Here is an 18,238-nt window from a genome sequence, read left to right as displayed (position 1 = left end):
CATCCCGACAGCGGTCTGCAGAAAGACTGCAGCTGCGTAAAGATGAAAGAAAGAAGAAAAAACCAAAAATAATAGCCATCAAAAGTTTACCCTCTTACATGTTTTTTTTTTTTTTTTTTTTTTTAATGAAAAGGACAAAAGATGGTCGATGGATCTTGATCTTTGTCTCACCTGAAAACCCAGATGGTTCCCATGGGGAGGGCTAGCACCCTGCTTGCTTGTCCCCCAGGCGTGAGGTGCGGCTGTGCAATATCTCCTGAAGCTGATTGAACTCTGGTTTCTTCTAGGAATTAAGTTGAAAAAAAAAAATAAAAAAAAAGCTGCTGGGAACTTACCATTACAGAGCTAAGCAGAACGATCCCTTGAGCTGTAATACCTGGTCTGGGAAAGTGTTGAGAAGAGCTGAGGCTTACAGCCAGTGGGGCAGTCTTTTTGGAGCTGCAGGGAATATTTTTGGACCCGACCCAAGAAACTTTCCTGGAGCATTGCTGGCACTGCTTTGTGCAAAGGGCAAACTTTTAAACCGTGTTCATCCAAGTCCTGGGGTGGTTGGCGAGGCTGTCAGGCTGGAGGAGCTTGCTGGGGAAAGGGAGGACGTCAGGCTTGGTGCTGCTGCGAGAGGGAGGCTGAGTGGGGAGCTCCACGTGTGGTTAGAGGTGAGGCAGAAAGCCCTGGCTGGTGGTGGATCGCTGTGTTACGGAGGTGCAAAGAAAGCTGTGCAGTCTCTGCCTTCTCCTCATCTCCTCCTGCTTATGCCAGGTCTGAAAGGCTTCATCCTGTCTAGCAGGAAACGATTTCATCCTGCCCCCTAAATTTACGTCGCACGTATGACCTAACTGAACTCATGGCCTTACCAAGGGGACTTGGCCATGACTCCAAGATCCTTGGAGAAGGATCTCCTTGTTTCAGGGAGGCAGCTTTAAAATGTTGCCTGCCTGGCTGTAGGAGAACCAGGTAGCACCTTGCTGTAGCACAAACTGATGGTGGTCAGGATGCTCTCCTTAGCCGAAGCCTGCCACTGAGCGTGTGGTTACCCACCTGGAGCGCAACGCAAAATGCTGTGGAGGCTGCAGCTGACTTCCAGTGGCAGACGGGTGGGAGCACAGGTATGTGCTAAGGCTTTCTGCACGTCCTGAGCTCTTTGGACAAGTCTGGGCTTCTTCCTTAAAAACTCCTCTCCTTTGGTCTGACGCTGCCACTGCCCTGACGCGCTCGGGAGCAAAGGGTGAGTCGTCTGGGTGGGCTACGGAGGCTGTGCCATCCTTTTAGTCAGCAGGCCAGGTGCTTCAAGGCCAGCTTTCGGGGACTGTCCATCGATCCAAGGGGCCAGTACTCATGCACTTAACAGGAAGGCCGTGCATCTTTTCCCCCCGTGGTACCTGCAGCCATCTGGAGACCCGCTGCTAGCATTGCCAGGGGAGTCCCTGACTGAAACGTGACTTCCACGTGCTTGGAAGGGGCTCGCATCTGTACGAGGAAAACCCAGAACCTGATACCAGCCATGGGAAAGGATCACTGGTAGTATGGGATGGTTTCCCAGCCACGATATTTGACCTACAGGTCAGCCCTGCACTGACACGAACGTGAGCAGCAGCCCGCTCGAGTCCCGCTGCTGGAGGCGGCCTCGACGCCGGCGTTTTGGCGCTGCCTTTGCTTGCGAGAGCTGCCTGGGGAGACTCAGCTTGTGACGGGAAGCAGAAATGTTTGGTGTGCAGATAACAGCAAAAAGCAGGGGGCTGCGCTTTGTATACTTTGTCAGGCACACGGCGCAGCTCCATTTACCCCCGGTGAATCAGGCGCGTTGTCTGCTCCGGGGAAACAAGGCAGCGCTGTCAATACACGGCGGGAACATGTGTGCTCTTGTCAGTCTGGACAGGAAAAAAAAACACACAGCGAGGCTTGTGACAGAGCACTCGGCTTTAACTTTCGCAAGGATCTGGGCTGCAGCCGGGCTCTGTGGCAGGTTCCTGCCTCCTGCACCGGCGGGCGGGAGAGCACAGGGCCAGCCCGAGCTCCTGCCTCTCAGGGGCGCGCTTCAAAGTTTGGCTTTCGGATCAAAGAGCCGAGAATTAATTTGGTGTTTATGTTAAAGGGGAGATATCTGCTCCAAACGTAATCTTTCTCGACTGTGTTTAATTGTAGTTTCATAAACCCCACCTGCCCGGGGGCTCCTCCTGTTGCTCCTGTGACATTCCCCAGTTTTATCTCGACTTCCTAAGGAAATGAAGCTTCTCGGCGATAGCGCCTGTGCCTCCTGCCTTCTTCTCCACCAAACGCCGTCTGGATCCGCTGGCCGGCTTTGGCCGAGCCTAATGAGGGAGAAATTCCAAAGATATGAAGCCCTGACAAGCTATGGGAAAATTGGCAGGCGGCGCGGGGAGGAGAGAGGCTGGGATTTACAGCCTCGCTGCTGGGGATGGCGGGCAGACCGTGGCCACTGTCCATCAGCCGGCTGGCCACTGGTTTGTAGTAAATCAGGAGCAGGAGGTAGATAACTTTCTTTTTCTTTTCGCCCTTAAAGAGAAAGTTTCGGCGCTTGGCTTTCCAGTGAGCGCTGCAGCTAGGCTTGGAAGCGTTTAAAAATCTCCCTCTGCTTCTGTCTTTAGTTTATGGGTCTGCAAATCGTGTGGTTATCCTGTGCCATCCCCCCCTTTCAGTTCTGCTCCGTTTTTAATGTGAATATAAATATAAAATGGCAGTGTCGTGCTCTGATGTTTAATGAGAGAGAAATGTTTGCTCGGAGTCCCTCGACAGCGCTCTGTTTGTGAGTGATTGCGCGGGGAGTCGTTGGCTAAAATACGGTCTTAAGACAAAAAGAAACAGCTCCTAAACCTCGAGCTGGTGGCAGAAAGTGTTAATGTGCAAGGACGTGGGAGCTCGTTGCACTCCGAGCTGACTTGTGAGCACGATTAACACCCTGCTTGTGCCTGAGAGGGAGGCATTTCCTCCCCTGGTGCCCAAGGCCTTCAGGATGCCTTTCTCTCTGCCAAGTGGCGAGGTCAGTCCCAGAAACGAACTTTAATATTTTTTTTTTCGTGTTGGTGGCTGTATGAGGTGTTTCTCCCGCATCTTCCACCGCAGCTCTTTCTTCCTGAACTGAGCTTTAGCGTTTGCTCCTCGCTTCACACGAGCTGGTAAGAACTGCGTGGAAATCCCCGCGTCAACGCAGCAGCCCCCGTGCCTTCAGATAACTGCTCCTGGCCTGGCAAAGCGCCTTGGATGTGCCTGCAAGAGCGAGGCAGGGGAGTGGGTGTGATTCCTGAAAATGGCTTTCTCCTGCGGAATGCTTTACCAAATGGAAATTTAATTGGGAAAACAGACCACAGGCAAAAGGGAGGGCAGGCAGCCCGGCTGCTGGCTGCTTGCTCGGCTCCCCCTGCACTAACCTGTCCTCCCGGCCGACCGCGGCTGCAGGCAGCGAGGCTTTGGTGATTCACTGCTTTGGAAACTGTGATGCACAGGCAGCACCAGCACGGAGGGTTTGATTTGCCTCCTGCATATTTTACCCCCGTCGCTTTTTCTCCAGCGTTGACTTGGGTTTCCTCTCTTCTAGTCTGTGGGAGAAACCCGTTTTTATCTCCGTTACCCGTTTGCACTCTGAATTTTTCATTCTTTTAACCTCTCTGACACATGGAAGCGATTTGTTTCAATGTAAAGGCTTTATGAAGCCTTGAGTCCATTACAAAACGGTTGAGTTGTGCTGACCTATACGGATCTTAGAGGGCTACATCGTCGGAGAAGTCTCCGCTCCAGTTGAAGCCCCTGAGGGTAAAGCTGGTTCCTCATTCAGAGCTGCTGCTGCTGCTCCTCGGTTCTGGTTAAAACCATCGGGGAGGTGTCCCTGGCCTTGATTTCCAACACAAATTGCTAGCACGCTGCTGTTCGTGCTGTTCTTGTGAAAATGGAGGAATCAGCATCTAAATTGCAAACTCATTCCCCAGCCCGTGCACACAAACCTAAACAAACAAACACCCCGGTAAGTTCATGAAGGGATTTCTCCTGCTCGCAGGGAAGACAGGAGGAAGAGTTTGTTTTCTAAGAAAAGCGTGGCTTTCATGCAGCCCCAGGGTGGCTGAGGCTGGTAGGGATCCCTGGAGGTCACCCAGTCCGACCCCCTGCTCGAGCCACCTACAGCTGGCTGCCCAGGACCCCACTACAGCCACGGGGCCACGTGGGAGCCCCTACCTGCACAGCGATGGCTTTGTGATGACCAGGAGGCAAGCTGGCTGTGATGTCTTCTCCAGGACCTGCTTGCATCCTCCTCAGCCACCTGGGATGGTCGCTGAGGGCTTGTTCCTCGTGCTCCACACCTTTGGGTTTAGGAGCGAAGAGCCAAGCCCTTCTGCAGGGCTCCCCCCTGCTCCGCTCCTTCCCACTGTGCAGCAAGCTATTTTTAGTCGGCTTGCTCGCCTCAGAAATTACTTCACTTCTTGTCCTGGACCATTTCCATAATGTACATTGCGATGCTGAATTCCAGCGTGCGGGATAAAGTCAGAGCAGGGAGCCCTGCCCTGTGTAGTGCCATTCCTAAGGCACTGGATATTGCTCCGGCTTCCCCCAGATATTACTTAGGTCCCACTTAAATCACGGGTTTCTTTGAGGGCAACGTGGTGCTGAGGTGCAGCAGGCTGTGCTGTGGGAAGCAGTGCCCAGCATATGATGCATCTAAAGATTCGCTGCTCTGAGATGGGAAAACAACCCCACCGGTTGTGTTACAGTCTAATGTTGTGCAGCTGGTTGATAAAGCAGAAGGATATAAATCCCTGGGTTTAGGAACAGCATCACACGGTCACACAGAAAGACCTGACACTGCCGCAAGCCCCGAGGCTGGGCTGGATCTGGAGGGGGGCTAACACTCGCTGCCATTTAATCGTTTTTCTTAGAAAATAAACTGAAGATGCATTTTTTTCTGCAGGTCTTCTCTGCAACTCAATAATACGTGGGGATGAGCATGGCTGTAGAAACTCAAGAGTGTTCAGGAGCTGTATAGGAGACAGCAGAGATTGTGCCAATTGCTAAGGCACAATAAAGCAAAGTGTCACTTGAGATTGAAAAAAATAATCATGACAGTATCAAGCCTACATTTTTGCGAGTTTTCTACATTTTTTTCCATGTCTTAGTTACCAGCCACTCATGATGGATAGCTGCCTCTTTTGTGTTAGAGGTCTAGTGCATAACCAGTCACAAAATCCCCATCTACCACTTGCTCAAATAGCTACTCCGAACATAGCCATGTCCAAATCCTTGGCTAAATTTTCTCCTTGTTGCGCCGGGTGCCTGTGGGACTGCTGTGCTCTGGGCCATCACTAGAGGGCTTCCGAGGGAGGAACTGATTTGCCTGATGTCAGGAGCCAGAAGTTTCTTCTGGAGGCTCATAGGCAGCAGCACAGCGCTGACCTCCGAGCTAATGCTCGTAGCAGCTTCCTGGTGTTGAGTGGTGTTGAGTGTTTTTCCATCTTCCATTCAGAGAAACTTGTTTCATCATTAGTTTTTCCCTTTTGATCCTTGTTTTTTATCATCTTTACAGCATGAGTGGTAAAATAGGGCCTTACCTAGCCCTGTGGGAGCCTACCTATGGGGAGGGTAACAGCAGAGGAACAGCTTTGCTGTGTCCTGCACCTCCCCAAAGGGAAGAAGACATGCCACAGGGGTTGTCAGTGTGGCACGTGCTCACCCCAAAGGCCAGCACCACAGAAATGTGCTGTACACAGGTGGTGAAAACTGGCTTGCCACTGGTGCCTTGCTGTCCGTGCTGCAGCCAGGTACAGCTGCTGGTGAAAAGCATCCGGCAACGAACCAAAGGGTTGAGGGAATAAGGGCTGTGTTGTATGAGAGACAACCTTAGCTGGGTGTCTCGCTTTGAAGATGTTTGCCAGTAAGTTGGAGAGTTGCCCTCAGCCGAGCCTGCTTTCAGTGCGGAAGTTTTATAGGTCATGAAAAGAGGCAACATCCCTGTTTCCACAGCGCCCGGCTTTTATTGAAGCCGTACACATGCGCTGTCGTCATTTCTCGTGCCTCGGATCCGAGGCTTAGCGTTCGCCCAAAGAGAGTTCCGAATTTCTTCGATTTCTCTCCGCGGCGTGTGAGCCTTGGAGCACACGATGGCTGCGACTGAAAGCCAAATGCTGGCTGTGCGCTCCTCATCGCTCTGGCAGAAACTTTCCGAGGCTTGCAGGCTGCAGATGGAGCTGATCTGGGGACAAAGCTTTGCAAATGAGAAAAGCAAAACGAAAACCAAAGCGCCCACAACCTTTAAACTCCACTTTCTAAGATGAGACGTTTGGCTGACTTTCTAACAGGCTCCCTGCTCGGCCTTTCCCTGTTCTGCACCTCTGCCCCTCGCTCTGCTGAAGGCTTTTCTGAGCGGGGTGCCAGTTGTTAGCAAACTGGGAAAGGCAAAGCTTCACCAAGTTCACCAAGGCTTTCTGTGAGGCTTTCCCTTTCGACTGGGCTTTGGGGTTTCTGCTCCAGCCTGTTGCGGGGACAGCGCTTCGGGGAACCGCAGGAGAGGAGCCTCCAGCCGTGCCGGGCTTTGTTTGGATGCCTGTAGTCTGGCAGAAGCTGACCTCCCCGACACATGGTCTTTCACTTAGCTGCCTTTCTCCAGCGATTGCAGGGCTCTGACTGCTGTGTGTGGGATTTCTTCTTCTTCCGCTACGCTTAGCGAGGCTTCCAAACCGACCGGCGGCTCCGCTCCTTGGTGGCGGAGCTGGAGCTGGCACGGTTGCTGTGCTCTGTCCCCTTTGTGCATGGCTTCATTGTCAGGCAGCTCCGCTCTGAGCAAATCCGCTGCCTTAAAGCACATCCTCCTGGATTTCGAAGCTCTGCACACCAGCCAGGTTTCCTCGTTCAGATGTAAATGGGCCCCCCCTCCCCGCCCCCAGCTCTTTGGCTGGGCTAATTGCTCTTTGTTCGCCCTCAAATCAGTGCGATTGAGGCAAGATTTTTCAGCCTGTCACTTCGTCATGTTACGGGACCAGCATAGTAAAAAGTTGTAATATCTGTTCGGGTGAGTGCCCCGAGCGTAGAATTACAGTCCTTTTCCTGCGTATGAATCATCTTCCCAGGAGACCCTGTGGTGATAGCGTTACTTTTGTTTTAAAGGAAAAGTCCCTGAGAAGGAGGCTCTTTATTTATTCAGACAAGAGAGGCCGTCTGTTGGGTTTTGTGTCTTTTTTTTTTTTAAATATGCAACTTCTGAATTCATCCTGGAGTAAGGCGCTGCTCCAGACACTAGCCGTGAGCGTGGCTCCCATGCAGATGCCCTCAGGCTTGGCACAGGAGACGTCGTGGCCACTGGAGGCTGAGGACACTGAAACGTCAGCCCCTCCGAGGGAGGTCACATCGTTCCTGCACAGGAGGATTTCAGTGAAACACGTTACTTTACAGCCAAGCTGCTGAGTGTCACTTTTCAGCAGTGGCGACGAGGAGGAGGACCAAGCTGGTGTGACTTCGTCTGAAGGCTGTGAGTGCTGGAAAACGAGGGCGTGAAGCAGCCCGCCCGGGAAGCAGCCCTGCTGGGACGGGGGCTGTTGTCCTTCAACTCCAGACATGCAGCTTTCCTCTGTAAGCTGGAGCTGCCAGGGTCTCAGCTCAAGAGCGAGCCTTGTGCTGGGATCGAGGATGTTTGTTTTTAAACAGGGAGAGAGATGCCATAGCGGCTCTGCTTTTTGAGGTGAAATACTGTTTAATAACCACAAGCCTGTTCGCAGCCCAGCAGCAGAAACAAACCTGCACTGTAATATTATGGCCATTTATGTTTGCTCCAGTCCTATTTTCTTGGCTGTTAATCATGGTCTCTTTGTCACCTGCCTGGCTAAGGGTAAACATCTGGGGGGTAATATTTTCTGCCAGCATTTATTGCTTTTATTCATCCCAGTGGAGCTAGAAGGAGTTTTCTTCTCAGGCAGGTAAATAATCAACCGGCTATCAGCAGCTTCCTGGCTCGAGAGGGGGAGGAAGGGAGAGAGGGGGCCGTGACGCCCCGTCTGATAGATGGCCACGAGCATCTCGTGGCTCTGTTCATTGTCAATTCACTCCCGCAGCACTGCTCAGCTGTGAGGTTTCCAGGCGTGCTTGGCAGCCCCGACGACAAAAACATCTGCTCCAGGAATATAGTTCCCTTCTGCTGGCAGCTGCATGAAAATGATTTTTGGACGTCGTGGCGCGGTGCCAACCACACTTACTCGTACACTGCAGTGCACGGCCCTTACAGCGCTTTGGCAGCGCGGGGCGGTTTTAAACGCCGTGCGTAAGTCAGCATGGACCTACCGGAGGAAATCCAAACCTCAGTGAGCCTTTTCATGAAGAGCTTTCTTACAGGGCGTGCACTGCCGTGGATGTACCTCCCTACCCTGCAGTCCCATCCCAATATGAAGGAGAAGCCTTTTGGTGGCAGCCCCCGTTGTCACCGGTCCTCCGGGAGGGTTTGGCACCAGCGTGAAAGGACACGTGCCCCTCATAGATGTCCCCAAATTCAATTCCTCCTGTCAGCAGTCGCCTTTATTCGCTGCTGATAGAGGTTGTCTGTCTCCTGTCTTGGTTCAGGAAGGACCTCCTGTGTGCTGAGGGAAACGTTCGCTGTGAATCGAGTCGTTTGTGTGTCTGCTGGTAGATTTTAATTTGAGTGATTGGAGCTAATAATTACCCAGTCATCATCATCATCTTGTCAGTCAGATATAATCGTTCTGTAATGGATTTCCTTTTTGAAAAAAAAAAAAAAAAGCTGTGTTTTTGAGGGCGAATTTGTTTTAGAGGCACAATCTAACGCACACATCCCATTGATGAGATCCCCCCCAGCCTCCTCCAGACTGAGCAGCCCTGGCTCTCTCAGCATGTCTCATAGGAGCTATGCTCCGGTCCCTTGATCATCTTGGTGGCCTCACGTTGGACTCTTGAGGCCCAGTCACCTATCTCCATGCTTTTATTGCTCTGTGTTCGCTGATCACCTCATCCCCTCACAGCCTTCCCCTCCCGGTGCTGACCCAGCCTTGCCGCAGGGCCTTTTTCACCGCTGTTGCCTCAGGCGGGTTTCCCAGCCTCCATTATCCCCTCACAGCCTCTTGGGCCTCCTCACACAGCTCCATTTTCTCCGGGCGGCTCTTCCTCTCCTCCTGTGAGGGGAAAAGCTGCTTGGCCAGGCCTGATCCTCGGCCCACCGCTGTCACTTGTCATGGCCGGCCCCGTCGCCATGTCGGGCAGAGGAGGAGGCCATGGTTTACCTGAGCGGTGACTAACGCCGGCCCGGGGGAGCTGAGGCGTTCAACCTTCGGGCAAAGATTACCCGAAAATTAAGACTTGCAAGGGCTTGCGTGTTCTCACCGTGTCATTCAAGCCTGCTTGTAAGACACACGTACAGATCGGGCGATTCGTTTTAGCCCCGTGTAATTTACATATTTTGGCTGGCTCACAAAAGAAACCTTGTGTTGAATAAGTCGGCTCATGATCTCACACCGGTCCTTGCTTACAAGGGAGTTTTTTGGAGGTTGTACCCGTAGCCCCAAATTTGAAGTTTTCCTTTTGTGGGTGTAAACCAGAGCCTATGTTAAAGGCGGCACGTACGACAGCCCTTATACGTGGGTATGAGCTCCCCATCCGGTGTGTGACGTTAGGTGTTTGGGGATGCGAGGCTGTCTATTAGATGGTGTTTTATCTGGCAGGTGTATCTCAGACAGACTTCTTCAAGAAAGAAGTGTTGAATCTTTTTCTTCATAGCACGGGCTCGGTGAAGTATTTCACGCCCTACAGCTGGCTTGGTGGGCTGCAAAGAAAACCCAGTAATTCTGCTTTTAGGGCTTTCCTCAGCGCTCATTTTCGGACAAAATGCAGGGCTTTGTTAGTGCTGCACGCAGAGTTTTAAATATTTGGAAAGAAAAAACGCAGCCCTTGCAATATTTTAATGAGGAGGGTTCGCTTAATTAAAGCCTGGAAGACTTGGGGAATGCGGATAGCTGAAGGATCAGCAACATGCTATGAAGTTCTTCCACCGACCAGCTGATTTGGTTTCAAAAGCCAGAGTCGATGATAAACCTTGAAATCTTCCAGCGCCTGTTAGCTGGCACTTAAGCAAATGGTTGCTGTTACTAATGGCCAAAGCCTGGGTTCATTTTGTCTGATTTTAGGCACTTGGTTGCTGTGCTGACGCTTGGGGCGCCGGGTACCCACAACGTAGGGCTGGGGGACTTGTCCATGTGCCTGACCTGGGACTTGTCCTAATGGTACTGGCAGGACTTTGTCTCCTGGAGGTCAGAGCTACTTGCTTTGTGGCTGCCACCTTCTTGCTGCTGGCAATTGTGGAGGTGCTGGTTTGCACTCTCCCATCTTCTAAAATCCTTTCTTAAAGTACAATTGGTTTTGGAGTACCATCACCTGTCTGCTCCCCCCGTTTCGAAGATCTGTGTGTTTTCTTCTGGCCTAAATATTACTTACTGAGTAGTACTGAGCCCTTCGTGGCTGTCATGCGTGTGATGGAGCTTCTGAATTTCTCCTCAGCTACTTCTCCAGCCCAATCTCTTTTTAATAAAGGATCTATGTGAGACAGCCCCGAGGAAGTGCCAAAGAGGGATTACTTTTCCTTGTTCTCCTTTGTTCTGCTCCTGTTTGGGTGTGCGTGGTGACAGCTTTTGGTTTCATGATTGAAAAAGGCTGGTGCTTTTGCTGTTTGGTTGGTTGTTTTTTGTTTGGTTGGTAGTTTTTTAAGACAAAATGAAAGAGGGGTTGTAAAAATCTCTCTTCCCCTTTCATCTCTAGACTTTGTTGGTCGGTTGGGTGTGAAGCAAAGGACTGTTCTGTAAGGAAATTTTGTGTTCATTTAATTACAGGTTATCATGACATACGTAATAGAAGAACATTCGTGTTAGGCCAAAACAGCCATTTTTAATGTATTTTACCTTCCCACCTTACATTTCTGTTCATATTGTTTTCTGATCAGTGTTTTGTACATAGAAAGCACGCTTCCAGTCGTTTAGCCTCTTGTTTTCTCTCCTCTCCCAGATGTTTGCCTTCTGCCCACGTTCCTGAAATTTTAGGCTTAGTTTCTAACCAGAACTTTAATTTCTTGTTGAGTCTCTTTGGCTGCATCAAATCCATAGGACGTGGGCACCTTTAACAGGTCCAAGCTGTGGCCCAGCAGCGTCTGGACTGCGCACCCAGGGAAGGATGTGTGTGTCTGTCCCCTTTGGGAAGGAGATCTGCCATCCAGGTCCTGGGGGGACAGAAGGGGGAACAAGGGATGTTCCTCCCTTGGTTGCCTCCTGTGTCCTGGGGTTTTACTGGGGCAGGTCAGCAGCGGTGCCTTTATCCGGTGACCAGCGAAAGCAGCGGGGGCACTTCGGGCAAGAAAGGCAATATTGTTGTCACCGTCACTGGCAGGGGAGGTGGCTCGGGAGAGACAACAGGCAAGTATTGTCTTCACGTGGGTTTTGGCTCCTTCCCGTGTGCACGTGATCCCCTCTTGTGTGCCTGCACAATGCTGCTTCACAGGCTCCTTCAGGCAGTGCCGGGGCCCTCCCAAAAAGCTCCCTGTCCCTTGTGCTTCTTTGTCCAGCGTACTTTATCATTGTTTTATCGCTGCAGCCTCAGCAGTGGCACCACCCCAAGCGATTTGGCTCATTTTCTCCCTTGTTGGGTGCTGAGCCAAGGGGATACAAAGTGCCCTCTGTCTGGCGTGGGGGGGGAGGTGTGTTTTTAACCTGCTTGAGGAAATCTTGTGACCGAAGGTACCCAAACGTGGTCATAAGTACAGGCCTGTTCTCCCAGACTGTTCTCACAAAAGTAAGATTTTTTTGACCCTTGAGAAAGCATCCCTAGGTGTCTTTTGCTCCCATGAAGCTCTCAGTGACAAGATGAGCTCCAGGAGGCTTGTAACCACCAAAAACCACAAAGGGCTTTCTCTGCATGGGCTGCGCACAGGGACAAAGGGCAAAGTCGAGAGGCACCCTCACAGCGTGCCTCAAGCATTTCCCAAGCACAAACAGCCTGCAGGTGTTTGGAGAAGCACACGTTGAGGATGGACTTGAAGGGTGGTGAAGAAAATGAAGGTGCCATTTCCATGGTGGGAAGAGTGAGGGGTTCATGAAAGAAGGCCCTTGCACGTCCCGTGGGACAGGCACAGTGAACGCTGGGGGTGAAAAGGTAACGGAGGAAGGAGACAGAAGGGAAATGAACTCGCACGAGGTCTTTAGCTTGAGGGTAACAAAGCTCAAAGGCTCTGTAAAACACTCCGGGACAGACGGGTTGTAGTAACAGAGTTGGAGGCTCTTGTAAGTTAGGATTTAGGAGGCACTGCATATGGACTTGTTAAATGTTTACTGCACGCCTTGATTAAAGTCTCCATTTGAACAGCTCCGGCTTTCCCTCCCAAGAAGCCTGTGCTCGGTGCTTTTTGAGGAACGATTTTATATCCCATTCCCTGTTCTGACACCGCAGCGGCCTTGGGAAGGATTACTTTTCTCAGCACCACAAACCCTTCTGCTTCGTATGAACTTCCTACCTCGGCAGGGCCTTGCCCAGCGTTGGGGATCTCTGTTTTACTGTGGTTAAGGCTCCTCCCAGAACTGCAATCTCCTGCCCTGCTTGAAGGCAGCGCCAGAGCTCCTGGGTGAAACACTGCGCTGTGTGCAGCACTGCTTGCCAAAACGTCCCCCCCCGTGTGTGAGAACTGTATTAAGGAGTGTATATAGTGCCGATCCCCGCGCCAGGAAAGGTCACCTATTGTGCTAGGCGCTATTCAGGCTCTCCCTGCTCTGGACGGATCCTGCTTCGGATGGACACAAGCCAGGCCTGGGGTGCGGGGAAGGAGGGAGAGGGGAGGATGTGACACCCAAGGAGAAGGGTGATTTGCACAAGTTGGTGTCGGGAATTATCCGGGGAGGTTTTTGTTTGCGTTCGGTGCCCCTTAGGACATTTTTTTTGGACACAAGAGCAGGGAAAGGAAGGAGGAAGGAAAATAAACTGGGTTTCTTGTGGGCCTCTCCTGTTATTTTGTGTTTTATTTTTTGAGCTTGCACCTCATGGGGGAAGATTGTGAAAGAGAGGACCTCTGGTGCCTCCGAAGGCAAAACACTTTCCTCTCCACCATCCTGGGAGCGGTGGCTTAGCGCTCCCTGCCTTCACCCCTCACAGTAGGGTTCCACTACAGGGGAGCATTGTTAAAACACTCACTAATAACTTAAAATCACGGCGTGGCCTCTGGAACAGGAGAGCTGAGCTGTTTGGCTGCCTCATTTCTTGAGTCAAAAAGGAAGGTTACTGAGGGAACCCATTTGTATGGCACTGCAAACCGGTATAGGGCAGCACGTAAACCACCTGGGAGGGTAGATAAGTTTGCTTGTACCTTCGTCATAAAACCTTGTTTGCTTTAACCTTGCTTGGCCACCACAGACACGCTCTGGGATGAGGAAATCCACTCTGAGCCCCCTTGGCTCACGTGCGTCCCGTGAAAGTATGGCTTGCTGCAGGAACTGCCAGCCAGCAGCCGTGCTGCCACAAACCAGGGAAGTGTAAAACCCTTGCACCAGCCCAGACAAAGAGGGTTTCAATGGGAGTTTGTATCCGCAGATAATGGCTTCGAGTGGTAATTGATGCCAGCTGCGTAAAATCCCCGGGAAGGGCTCGCCAGCTGCCTCCCTCCTCCAAAGGAAAAAAAAAGGCTGCACTTTTGTATCCCTTCAGGAGAGCGCCTGTCCCTCTCCCCAGTCAGATTTAATTCTTCCCTTTGTGATCCCGGCGCCTCCAGGGGGCTATGTCAGCCTGCCTTGGAGGGAGGGAGGAGGTGAGGGAGCTTCCTTCCCCGCGTCCCTAAATAAAATCCCAAAGCACTTTGGGGGCTGAGGGTGCCGCCAGGCTGCGGGCGCACGTGTCCGCCAGGAGGGCCGTGCGGAAGCGCTCTTATCCGGTGCGATTTTGGGGCGGGAGGCGGCTCACCCTAATGCAAGACATCTGCGGGGATCCCCAAAAGATCCTGTCTGAGCATTGTCATTCTGGCTGTTGCCGTAACAGATAAGCAGGAGCAACCTTTAGGACATCCTGCCCATTGTATGGTCAGGGCTATTGTGTTCATGTGCTGAGGGTAGGAAATAATTTTCGTCTGAAGAGTCGGTACCAAACAGCAGATTAATCCCATTACAGATAGCAATCTGCCAGGGAGCAAGTCCCAAACTATTCAGTTCAGCAGAGCTCCCTTTGCAGTTTTTTGCCGAAATCCAAAGCTCAGCCTGGTAGTTTCTCGTGCGGGCACGTGCACTTCTACTACTCCTTCATCTTTTTTCCTTTTTGTTTGCATATGGACTAAAAACAAACACCACACAGCAGCACCGACAGCAAGAAGCAGCTGAGGAAGCCCCGAGTAGCTTTTGGCTCACGGAGCTGTGCTCGCAGTGGTGCACACCTCGTCGTGGGGCAGCTGATTGCTGCCCTGCTGCAGATTGCGAGGAAGTTCGCGGCCGAAAATGTTCCCGTGCAATCAGCTTTGACATTACGGGGTAATCAAAACACTCCCTGGGGACCAGGGGGCGCAGCTTCTTCCTGAACACGTTTGTCCCCTGGGGCTGCAAGGCTGCGTAAATGGGCAAATGAGCTCTTTTTTTTAACTGAGTTGTGCTAAAGGAGGGCTCCCGCTGCCCTTAGGTGAGCTAAGAGAGACGACCTCCCTTCACCTGAGCTGCTCTCTGCTGCTTGGCACTTCGCAGAGGAGGAGGAGCGGGGGGGAAATCCTTCCTCTGCCTTTGTGTTGCGGCATCCTGTTTACCAGTCGGGCTCCCGGCCCTCTTTTCCTGATGCACTTGCTCTTCCTCCGCCGAGCCGGAGGGAGGAGGAGGAGGAGGAAACCCGTGCACGAGGCAAACGCCTCATCGGTGCGGGGAGGGGGGCTCCTGCTCTCCACCTCTGCTTTCCTGCTGTGGGCTCCTGCCCTTCCCTGCCCAGTGGCATTGAAATTGGGTGGGCTGAAATCTTCAAAGTTATAGGCAAAAAAAAAAAAAGAGGAAGATGGTGATAATATTCCTCTATCAGGCTTGCAGAAGTACAGGTCTGTTTCAGCCCATCTCCAGAAACAGGATTTTGTTGGCATGAACCAGAGATGTCCTTACTGAGCATGATGATCTTATAAATTAAACTTTTTAAAACTACTCGTGTTAAAGAGGAAGTAAGTCATGTACATGGTGTATTAAACACATTTTTGTTTTTGTTTTTGTTTTTCCCAAAGGATGAAGAAGAAGAAATCAAACTGGAGATTAATATGCTAAAGAAGTATTCTCATCACAGAAATATTGCAACTTATTATGGTGCTTTCATTAAGAAAAGTCCTCCAGGACATGATGACCAGCTGTGGGTAAGCAAATATTTCTCAAGCACGTTCATTAGCCTTTCCCTTTCGGATATCATTTGAGGATGACAGAAACAGCATTAGGCAAAGACAAACCAATAGAATTTGGTGCTTGCTGGAACAGATAGAGAGCTGAAACACATAGGCTAATGTGGTGGCTGAACCAAGATTTGCTATTAGCAATGGATTTGCTCTTTAAGTAACTTTTTTCCCCATTTCCCAGATGGATGGTAACATGTTTCATGGGAACAACGCAGAGGAGCTGAGCAGTAAGAGTGCGTGGCTGTAAAAATAAAGCTGCACTTGAAAATTTTACCCATTATGTTTCTTATCCCATCTTGCCTATACCCCGTTGAGGACTGAAGTTTGGGTTTGAAATGGCAGAGTACAGACTCCAGTGCATGTCCTTGTGTCCAATAAATAAGTGGGAATTATGGAATACGACGTGTTGCAATGGTGTGGTCAGCTTGATTCCTTCAGCATTGGATGTGCTCTTACTCCTGTTACTGCTAATGCATTTTGCATAGCTGAGCAAATCCAGATTCCCAGTATTAAATTACAGTGATTAAATCAGTCCTTGAAAATGTGGTAACTAATGTGAGACATATTCCATATACGTCTGACACGCATTGGAGACATTTGTCTTGGAGCCACTTCCCAGGCAGAGAGGTAAAATAAATGATACTTTGTGCTTCGGGAGGGTTTCCCAGATCAGTGCTGCAGCCTGATTGTTTTGCCTCCCTAGGCGGCCGGGAGCTGTGTGTAATGGTGGTTGCATGCTGGTGTTTGTTTTGCAGCTTGTTATGGAGTTTTGTGGAGCAGGCTCTATCACAGACCTCGTGAAGAACACGAAAGGGAATACTCTGAAGGAAGACTGGATAGCGTACATCTCCAGGGAGATTCTCAGGGTAAGGAAACCAGCCCGCTGCACTTGAAAGCGCAGAGGCAATCTTGCAGATATAACCTAGCTCGTGGGTCTGCAAGAAGCTGTTTCTGATCAATCCTGTTAGCCAAATCATTGTCTGAAGAGCATGTAGGAGTGGATGGATGTCTGCTCCACGTCATTGAACTTCATTCATCTCCTACGCCGGCAGAGAGGACAGGAGGTGCAGATCCTCGCGGGCTGTGTGCGTCGTGCTGCGCTGTAACAGCAGCCTTGCAGAGAGCAGCAATTTTTGGTCACGCCAGCAATAAGAACCAGAGCCCTTGCCTATTGGTGAAGCAGCGAAACAGTGCCCGTGTGCCTGTAAGATGCTTTTAGTTTGGAAAAGATCCAGGTCACAGCAGTGTCCTAACACGAGAGGGTACAGAATGGGCTATCCCAAATGTGCTTGGCAGGCAGATCCGTCCCGCGTGCGGCTGTGCGCCGCAGAGCGCCAGCATACGGCTCTGCAAAAGTTTCTCAGGGAGAGAGGGATGCCACGTACCAGTTTTTCTGAAACTGAAGCTTTAACTAATCACGCCTCACATTTAATTTCCAGTTGGCACCGTCCGAGCGCTTTTTGAGTTGGCATGTTTGCTGCGCTAAGTAAATCTGGTACGATTTTCCTCGTGCCTCTTGGTAAAACAAATTGCCTCCTACCCGTACCATCACACAGTGCGTCTGCTCAGTTGCCTCATCACAAATGAAGTTCTGAGGGCTTCATGCTAAAGGGAACCACCAGTGGCTCTCGCATAAATCAGTGCTGCTGTTGCCTGTGCTGCACGTTGGCTCTGCCTTGGTGATTTTTAAGACGATGGAGACATGCGATTGTGGTCTCTTGCTCAGACTCCATCTGCTAGGAGAGAGTTTGGCTGTTGAAATTTTGGCTGGCACATTTTAAGTCGTTGTTTACTAGGAGGAAGAAAAGTTAACTGTCATGAATACCTACTGCTGGTTGTGCTTCCAGTCAAATGGGTAGCAGCATACTTTAATGCGAGGAAAGCTAACTGCTGTAGTGCTGAGTGCTGAGCTTACGCTTGACTTGAGAACAACTGTGCAGCCCCGGAGGTATGGCATGTTATCTTGCATTTATCCTGAGCTCTCCTTGGGTAAGGTGGTAGAGTCTCGCTTGCTGAGAAGATGAAAAAAGGTTTTCCTTCAGAAAAGAGTTACCTGAAAGCTGTTTTCTTGTGAGACACTTGTAAAAGGAGCCTTAATGCTTGCTAGCAGGAACTGGAATATCTAGAAAAAAGGAATGCTCGGTTCACATTGCAAAACCTGATTTGACACTGAATTCGTCAGTGATGGAAGAGAGAGGTTGTGTAACAAAGAGCTAAGTGAGCTGAGGTGCCAAGCTTTGCGCAGGTGGAGACACAAGTGAGAGTCTCCTGTGTGGTCAGAGCAGTCTCAGAGGACTCATGTAGGGTCTGCAGGAGATTCGAGACGTTGCCCCTCAGTCTCGTCCTAACCTCTCGAGGACCTGAATGTGTTTTTCCAGTAAGACCGGATCGGACCCTGGGGAGCACGTGTGATTCATGAGATTATCTATCCTGGCTGGGGCAGCGCAGCGTAAGGCTTTAGAAAGCATCCTGTGCGAAGCCGTGGAAAAGCCTTCCTTCTCGTGAAAAATAGGAGCACACTTTGTGTTAACAGCCAGCATCGAGGCGGCACCAAGGACGTTGCCCCTTCGTTTCGCCAGTTTCTGACATGTGCAGGGAGGAGCTGCGGGTTGTATTTTTTTGCCGTGCTCATTAGCTGTTTCCAAAAAAGCAAAGAGCCCCAGTGGTTCTGTAGGCAAACTGGTAAACGGCCGGTTAATGAAGAACATGTGTTAGAAAATATTTCTTTACAGCGAGTGCTGCTCCCTTAACCTTTTGCAGCTGTAAAGGTTCTATGGCTTTATTTTTCATAAAACATTAAAAGCCTACGAGGGCAGCACGAACAGGCAAGACGATCCCACCAGAGACTAGAGTTTTCCGAGCAGAGTGCCGAGG

At 50.9% G+C, this 18,238-nt stretch overlaps 1 protein-coding gene across 8 annotated transcripts in view; it reads left to right on the top strand.

The window, feature by feature from the left end:
• MAP4K4 (mitogen-activated protein kinase kinase kinase kinase 4) overlaps positions 1-18,238 on the top strand; it is a 134,368-nt gene that overhangs the window by 65,010 nt on the left and 51,120 nt on the right. For all 8 annotated transcript variants that reach the window (XM_082758839.1, XM_082758834.1, XM_082758836.1 and 5 more), the window contains exons 4-5: positions 15,203-15,328; positions 16,120-16,230. In XM_082758839.1, coding sequence (XP_082614965.1) covers positions 15,203-15,328; positions 16,120-16,230 — 237 coding nt within the window. The remainder of the gene's footprint in view (positions 1-15,202; positions 15,329-16,119; positions 16,231-18,238) is intronic.

The sequence above is a fragment of the Aythya marila genome, assembly GCF_965140915.1.
Source record: "Aythya marila genome assembly, chromosome: 1".
In the NCBI taxonomy this organism is placed as follows: Eukaryota; Metazoa; Chordata; class Aves; order Anseriformes; family Anatidae; genus Aythya; species Aythya marila.
This window is presented reverse-complemented; position numbering and strand designations above follow the sequence as displayed.